Consider the following 8477-nt stretch of genomic DNA (forward strand, 5'->3'; position numbering starts at 1 on the left):
TTTTACGTTGTTGTTTTCTCTCTTCAACTGCTGAATCTGTCCCTTTAGCTTAACAATTTCTTGTTCACTTGTTTGTATTCTGTCATATAAACTGTTTAGTTGGTCTCCAGTAATTAACGTTTGTATTTCCACACTGGTACTGGTGTCAGCATTAACATTCATATTGTCCGACTGTTCTTCAAATTTAAAGTTCGCTTCCAGTGGTAACTGAGCAAGTGTTGTTTTTCTTTTTTTCGGCTTCCTCCATTTTCTGCGCATCTTTGAAACTGGCCCTCTTGAGTCCTCTACGTGGAACTGTCGGTTTTTTCGATGGTAAAATTGAAGGCAAGTGTGTTCTGCTAAGTTTTTCCCCTCCATCGAATTGAGCAGAGAAAATCCGCGTACTCGTAGAATCTAATTTCATCGTCTCGTTCCTCGTAAGAACCACGTACTTTCTACATATATCAGGGTCTTTAGGAATTCTATAATACTGATGGTTAGGTGCATTTCTGTAACGATTAGTGCAGCCTGGAATACAGCAGTTATAGTGCCCCATGTTTGTTTACCTTCACGTTGTCCCTCCAAACGATCCCAAGAGCCTTTATGGTGGCAAATCTTACCCAGACCGCCGCTCGTTTAGAAAATGGCGAATTTTGTATCCAGTCTGCAGTCTGCATTTTGTACCAAGTCTGTAGTCTGCAGTCAGAGTCTGTATTTTGTACTGACCGCTCAGTTAATATTACGGACGATTTCACTGACGGTTTAAACACGATAAACAGTAAAACTTCTAGCTGGTTAATTTACCCCAAAATATCAGTGATAATTCGAGAAGATAGAAAAGCATACGCGTTTGGTCCAAAGTTCAGTCTCGATCTCGTAACGCAACAGTAAAATTGTACTGATCGCGACGTTTTGACAGCTAAACTGCCAGCCTTCTCAGGCGACCAAGACAAATTTATTACATAAGCAAAGTTAAGCGAGGGTTCTGATTGGTCAATTTAGTGTCCACCATTTGCCCAGGGGCGTAACCTGCTGACGTGAGTGAATGCAAAGACTAGTTTCCGTGCGCTTTTTTTTTTTCTGGTCACGTAAGATTTCAGTGTGAATAAAACGTAATATTTTGCTCAATGTGTAAATGTTATGTTATAAATCAAATGGTAAACACCACAGCGAACGCTATTGAGTTATGGATGCACGCGGGAGGTTTGCAAAGCACTCAAGAAGCAAGAGTCCCTCTCGGCTATCACCTCGTGCGAATTCCTCGCGCGATCCTTTACACTTCTTTCATGCTTAGCAACCTCTCGCGTGTATCCGTTAGCCGTAACTCAATAGTGTACGCTGTGGTGTTTACCATTTGTCAAACTGAGTACGTGTCATTACAGCAAGTACCTTGGTTTGCTGTTATTGGTGCTTTTGACGCGCAGTTATTGGTGAATTTCAATTCCCCTTATTGACCCTCGTTATTATCTCCAATAATACGTTTAATTTTTGTTTAAAATTTGACCTTCGTCTTCTCTAAAGACTAAAATTCTATGTTATAACATAACCAAAGTAAAGCGCGCGCTCTGATTGGTCAATTTAGCGTCCCCCATTTGCCCATGGGTGTACGCTGCTGACGTGAGTAAATGCAAAGACTATTTTTCCGCGCGCGCTTGTTTTTTTCTGGTCACGTAAGATTTGTTAAATAAAAGGGAACTCTTTAGCTACAATGTGTTAATGTTATGTTATAAAAAAAATGGTAAACACCACAGCGTACACTATTGAGTTATGGATGCACTTGGGAGGTTTGCTAAGCACTCAAGAAGCTAGAGTCACTCTCGGCTATTGCCTCGAGCGACTCTTACGCTTCTTTCGTGCTTAGCAACCTCCCGCGTGCATCCATAACTCAATAGTGTACGATGTGGTGTTTACCATTTGTTAATTATCGTACTACATGCATATCCAAATAGTTTAGGTTGAATAACATTTGTTTGTTTTACATTCTGTGTCCAGAGCTAATAGCTAGTTGACTTAAGAAACGAAAAGCAGAACATGAAAAAGTGGATTACGATAGAGTGGTTTCAATAAAAGGGAAAAGTACGCTTCGGGGAACAATATCATATTTAATTCTGCCTTTAATAGTATGCATGAAATTATGGCAGTGGCCATGCTCTGACGTCAAAAGGGTGTTCCAACCGTTCGGTAATTGTCCTTAAAGGTGCTAGGAATTCGATCACAGATGCTGTTACTTCCAAAGAGTGATTGGCAAGCAGATTTCCGCATCATTTTAATTGGGAAGAAGTTAGAGAGAAAAATAAAACAGCAACAATAACAGCAAACAAAATAAACAAAAACTCTGATCTTAGGTTTATGGGATGCTTGTCCTCTTAAATAGACACTCACGAAGATGGGCAGCTTTCCTACAATAATTGCAAATTTCGGAATTATGAGTACCCCACTATGAACAAGATGACGAGTTATTTAATCTTCTTTTCAAACAATGCCTTCCTAGTTTTGAAAATCAATGCATAATTAATACTATTTATGGGCTGCCCGCTGTTCATGAAATATTTTTTGCGAAATGTTACTTTCTTTCAAGGATTCAACCTTAAAGGAAAGGTCGTTTTAGATATTACAGGCTGCACATTTGCAGTCTTGTGACTTGATCCATTCATCAACCACTTTCCTTGCGTCAGATCTTCCAATCGTCTCCAACTTGTTACAAAGTTCGTCAATTGAGACTGAGTTTGCGCAGTCCATGAGTAAGGCTTCCGTAGGATCTTTCCTCGACTGGAAATACAAGATTTTATCCACATTGTATCCCATCTCATCAGCTAGATGTCTGTAATCTCCTCCTAATTGGCGCGTGGGATCTAATTTAATGGCCAATTCTCTCCACACTTGAAATGACAGAATGGTGATGAAGTTCTTAGTTATGCAGTCATCAGTCGACTCAGGAACTCTGGGTGGCGCTGAACCTGCAGCTGGTCGTAAGTGAAACGTGAAACGATATAAGTTTATAGTTTTTTCCAAACCTCGTTTGCCGTCCCGTGTGTTTTTTCCTTGTCTCAATTTCTGGATTGTTAACTGTTAGGGAAACACATGGTCAAATGAATCATGCCTGATGTTGTTTCATAGGAAAACACTTTCCCTTTCCTTTTCCTTGGGACCCTGCGTCATACTTGCCGACGACTAAAGAAAAAGAAGCTCTACGAAAGAGAGAGAAAGAAGCTCGAAAAGCGAAATCAGCAATCATGCTGGGAACCGTTTCTCAAAAAGTCCCGGTAACTAATTAACAGGCCCGAAGCCGTATTTTAAAATAACAATTTTTAAGAAATATAGAACCAAGATCTGGCATCTTAACCAGTCCGTTTTGTCTTTCCAGCTGATAGTTTTTTTTTTTTTTACAATTTTTAAAAGTTTTTTGGTAAAGGAAATCTATGCGTTACGGACGACAAATTTACGCGCATTTCCACTTATCTTACTCTCTCCTCCTCCACACTGCAAACCTGGGTCCTGGGTTTTAATAACAGAGCATTTTTCAATCATGCATTTGCCTATCAAAATCTTAATCGCCTTTCTATCACCAGCAGTCTTAACCTCTACTGAACTGCCTTCTTAAACCTAAGTGATAATACTAAAAAGATGTACTGAGCCAGGAGGCCCGACTGAGCTTACCTAATGGGCTTTTGTTTCCTGTTGCGCTTGGCGCCTCGGACCAGCTTCCCGCGGCTCTCGATTCGCTAACCGTAGAACTGCCAAGCGCCAGATTTTTCATTTTCTCATCTAATGATTTAATTCCTTCTCCAGAAGGTACAGCAGAAGCTGATTAAGCAATGAAAAAAAAAAAACCTAAGTGACTACCTACAATCAATCCTATAACAGGGGTTTTCTTAAGAGGAATAGGACCATATCCTACTTTCTCAAATGCTTTTAAGTAGTGCAGTAAATGGTTTGAAAACTAGCGTTTTCTCCGTGTGGCTCCTGTCAAATTAAAGAAAAAACGTAACGGATGCTAACTTTGGTTATAAAGGCAAAGGTTCCATTTTTTCTTAGCGGATATACGCTGGGTATACGAAACTGAACCGGCTCTAGCAATCTTGTTGTCATGTCTTCTGATATTTTGTGTGAGTGAGGGTTATCATATCATTCAACAACTGGAACATACCGATCAATTTTTCTCGGCGCTCCACGCAGAATTTCTCAGCAACTTCCCGCATGCCAACTGTTCTGTGTAACAACGCCCGTGCAAGGCACTCATAAGTTGCGTTTCCACTGTTTTTCTTGCACCATAACTCGAGCATTTTGTAGGTACATTCGTAAGCTTGTGAGTGATCGTCTCTGATGCTGTCTAACAAGGAGTCTTCAAGCCCGAGAAGGCGACCGACCCAGACCCACTCTTTTCCAAAATTGTTGGCAATGGAGAGCACGTCACTGATGGAGACTTCCCCGGCCTTGAGTCCTTTAAGGTCAATCTCTGAAAAGGGTTGAGAAAAAACAAAAACAAAAAAGAAAAAACAACAACAACAACGAGACAATGAGGAAAAGCTCTTCGTGCGAGAGCCCAGACAAAAAGGCACTTCGGTAGAGAGAAAATCCCCACCAAAGAGGGTTAAAAAAAAAAAAAACAAAGAGGGGAACGAAGAAAGTTACAAGACACTATGAGCTCATTCTCTCCTAAGGATAGAGACACGCAAACCCCGAGGAAGGTCCTTTAAAGGGAAAGTACGGTCTAGAAAAAGTTTACTTTGATCAAAAGTTCCTTGCTTGAATTGTCCTAACTGGCTATTCATTTGAGCTAAAAGTGTTTTAGTTGCGAACAATTACGTTCCAAAAATCGGAATTTTCACATTGAAATCCGCCGTCTTTGTTATGACGTAGCAATAGTCAAACATGCTATCCCTTGCTGAAGTGGATGCAAACAAGGAAAACAGCGGCGATGGGGGCGCCACCTATTGAATTCTCGACTTGGATTTTAACCTAGCGAGAGGATGTGGTACATCCATTTATGTTTGAAACGAACCATGGCTCGTCTTCAGGGGAAGGAGATACTTCTGTTGGGGAGAAAGACAGAGAGAAAGTCAAGAAAATGAATTTCAACAAGAAACGTCGACCGCTCAGTCGCTCACGTCTTGGAAATTGCGAGTGGTTCTATTGCGGCAACTGTCAAGAGAAACCTACGGAAAACGAGAATGTATCCTCCTAAGAATTAAATGCACTAGGAAACCGACTCAGTTTGAAAGGCAAGGATTTTCTCCTCAAACAAATCCTAGCTGTGGAGTGATAGTTACTTTGCTAAAGAAGACCGCAGTGCCCGCTACGGATTCATTTTACACTTCTACGTCGGAATGAGACGAACTATTTTTGCAGTTACAGGAACCCAGCTCCGGTGTATAACGGAACACGAGCCATTTAGAACTAAGATCAGCCCCAGTTGGTATGCAATAAGTTAGAAATGATAGACTTGAAGATCATTCTTCGTATGCGTAAACACTGACAAAATTGATTACAAACACTTAGTTGCCAAAATTAACGCTGACAAAAAGCAGAAGTTAATTGTTACGAATTAAATTTTGTTTGTTTCAGCATTTACCTTTAATTTACAAAATTTTTTTTCATCTTTATTGCTTAGAATTAGCTTCAACGCAGTATTTTTCGTTCTAAAATGTTTGAAATGTCGCGACTTGTGAGAAGTAGAGCTTTGTTATATTCGACGCGCGCCGGAAAATCGCCTCTGTCATACAGTGTTTACATTAGAAATTACCTCAATATAATTGAAGCTAAAATGAAACTTTCGATTTCTTTTGAAAGCATAAGCACTGCATAATTACGTCAAGTAGTTCGTTGGAATACACAAATATTTTCATACTATTTTTATCGTGTCCAATCGATATGATATAGTGAAATATGGGCGCCTGCCTGACGAAGGATAATTTGTATTAGTCGCAAACGTGTTTGTCTTGATAATTTGCTAGCGATGTATTAAGTGGGATGTTACTAAAACTAGTAATCGGGAACGGGGAACGGCAAACGGGTGCACAGCGGTAACCCGCCTGAGAATTCAAAATGGCGGATTAAATGGAACTAAAAGGGTCTGGCAACTAGTTTTGAGTACGTGCTCTTCGAAAGCGATCGTCGGAGCAAATAGCATGGACGGTAAGTGTAGGTTTTATTGAAGGATTTTACTTTGAAATCTTGAGTGCCTCATAAATTTAGTTTTCGTCTGGCACACATTGCAGGTTGCATAGAAATCAAATCCTCGGAGAGGTGAGTATCTTACAATTCATGCACAACATTTGAACAATCAACTCAGAACTACAAGCTCGCGGCATTTATTCTTCTATTCATAGAGTAATTGTTTTGCAAGGTAATGAAGTTTACCTCCCATATCTTCACCGTTACAACCTAGCAATATCAATAATGTTGTAAAGCAAACAGCTGAATGAGTTTCACGCCCATTATGGGAATCACTTCAGTTCTCTTGATCAATGCAGCGTAAATATTATTGTAAGCATTAGCACGAATGTGAATTCATACACCTACATTCTTGAAGACATAACTGATGTTTTCCTGTTAAATTAAATGTTATTAAAAGTTCTGTCAATGTTTGATTTCTCTATTGTTTACATGGAAGTTTATGGGTCGATACAAAGATATGTTCCTGATGTTATTTTGCGGTAGGGTAAGCAGATATCTGCATGTAGTAATTTTAATAACTAGGCTGGTTATTACGTTTCCTAGCTCATTTCTGTTAATCTAAGATATTACCTCCTTGCTACTTATCTGCAAAAAATGCTGTTGGGCAATGCAAACAACCAACATACCCAAACTCTGCCAAAAGATGCAGATTTCAGGAAGGAAAAACAAAGGGAGACGTCAGAACAAATGGTGGCAGCAATTGCAGAAACGTTGACTTCGAATTCTCGCCTCGGAATACTGGGCTTCGTGGCTTCGCCTGGGCAATAGTTAAATAAAAGCGAGTCGTCTAATTTCGCTGCAAGCGGCGACCTAGCGATAAAATCAGTGTTTGTAAACATCGTTTACTCTGCCATTTTGAATTCTCAGGTGGGTTACCGCTGTACACCCGTTCACCGTTCCCCGTTCCCCGTTCCTCACTACCAGTTTTAGTAACATCCTATTAAATGTCATGCAGTTTTTTCTCCGCAGGAGAATGTGACTGTTGGGTAAAGAAAATTTACTCGGTGGACTCATAACAGACTTTGGAAATACAAGATATATTTGTACACCGCTTGGTAAAGCGCATGGAAGTCTTCGTTCTGGCAGTTCTGAGATTTTACAGGGTTCGGCAAGCCGTCGTCGCGGGTCATTTTTGCCGCCTAACTTTTCTTCAATATTTCACTTTCCGGTAGCTTGTAGAGGCTTACACCTTTTCCTTTTGAATTTAGTATGTATTTTGACATTCAGCAATGGGACAAGCGGAAAGCCGGGAAACTCTTGAACAAAAGCTCATCTTACAAACCGGCAGTCTAAATCCCACAGGTATCAACGAACGCTTTTCATTCCACTAATTTATTCGTGTTTTTCTCGTTGCCATGTTCCCACCAATCACGTAGCTCCTTTTTCTACCTTTAAAAGCACACACAACCCACAATTCCTCTATTCGCTCCGACGAAGGGCTAACGCTCGAAACGTCAGCTTTTATAATCGTAACGGTGGCCAATTTACCATTTCAACTTTGTTGATATATTCAACAAGAGGACAGTTCACCTCATTTCAACTATTGGGAGCATTGGAAATTGTTTTCACAAAAGGTCAAACTAGTCAACAAGGACGAACTGTCGAACTAAGTTTGTCTGTTGCTACGTCACGATGACCCTATTTATTTATTTATTTATAACAACTTTATTGTGATAATCAATACAAAAGGCTGCCATCAGAGAGGAACTGAATCCTCATGTAAGATGACCCCCAAAAATATCAACAAAGCTATTAAGGAAATGTAAATCGGATAAAAAGTATTTGTAAGGAAAAATGTAAAAAATATCACTAAAATGTATCTATCAGAATGGAGTTATTAAAATCATCTAATTATCTAATTAAATATGCAATCGCGACAATTTAATATTCATCTCACTAGTTAAAAAGTGTTCTCTTAAGGTGGCTCACAATAGTTTTAGGACTGGGTTCTAGCTGTGCGAATCACGCGCGTCACTCGCGGGATTTTTAAAAGCCATGGAGGAGGTAAACAAACATGGCGGCGCGTAATTTTCTTTGCCGAACTCTATTCACGTCTAATATCAAGGGTAAATCGCATTTTTACGAAACTTTTAGCCGCCAAAAGTCTTTATTTGTACTATTAGCTAAAGAAAATATTGCTGGCCGATCGGCATATGTTGTGCCGAGAAGAAAATTTTATAGTTTTTATGTACGCGCTGCGATCGATCGTGAGGAGCCTGGAGTGGACTCCGAAATTCCCGAGACCAAACCAAGCACACTTTTACTCCTTTATCTTTCCTGGGGCGGCTTTGTATGTGGTTTTAGTTTACTTAATCCATCGG

At 40.0% G+C, this 8477-nt stretch overlaps 2 protein-coding genes and 1 long non-coding RNA gene across 5 annotated transcripts in view; 2 read left to right on the forward strand and 1 right to left on the reverse strand.

Annotated features, from left to right (window-relative positions):
* Nucleotides 1-2228: 2228 nt before the first annotated feature.
* LOC111328923 (uncharacterized) overlaps nt 2229-8477 on the reverse strand; it is a 14546-nt gene continuing 8297 nt past the window's right edge. The window contains exons 2-4 of one of the 3 annotated variants that reach the window (XM_022933468.2): nt 4127-4435; nt 3637-3783; nt 2229-2942 (exon numbers count right to left, since the gene is read on the reverse strand). In XM_022933468.2, coding sequence (XP_022789203.2) covers nt 2584-2942; nt 3637-3783; nt 4127-4435 — 815 coding nt within the window. In that variant the 3' untranslated portion in view covers nt 2229-2583. Of the gene's footprint in view, nt 3168-3636; nt 3784-4126; nt 4436-8477 lie in introns of all 3 variants that reach the window. The other 2 variants (XM_088752486.1, XM_022933469.2) reach the window with 2 other exon arrangements.
* On the forward strand, nt 4827-8020 carry LOC148736136 (uncharacterized). Its single transcript, XR_015998527.1, has 2 exons — nt 4827-6114; nt 6198-8020. It is a non-coding gene; the product is annotated as an uncharacterized LOC148736136 (long non-coding RNA).
* LOC148736137 (uncharacterized) overlaps nt 8037-8477 on the forward strand; it is a 1244-nt gene continuing 803 nt past the window's right edge. Inside the window, exon 1 of the mRNA XM_088752487.1 lies at nt 8037-8477. This exon is cut by the window's right edge and continues 200 nt beyond it. Within this exon, the coding sequence (XP_088608613.1) occupies nt 8171-8477 (307 nt within the window). The 5' untranslated portion in view covers nt 8037-8170.

This window comes from Stylophora pistillata, chromosome 3, assembly GCF_964205215.1.
Source record: "Stylophora pistillata chromosome 3, jaStyPist1.2, whole genome shotgun sequence".
NCBI classification, from domain to species: Eukaryota; Metazoa; Cnidaria; class Anthozoa; order Scleractinia; family Pocilloporidae; genus Stylophora; species Stylophora pistillata.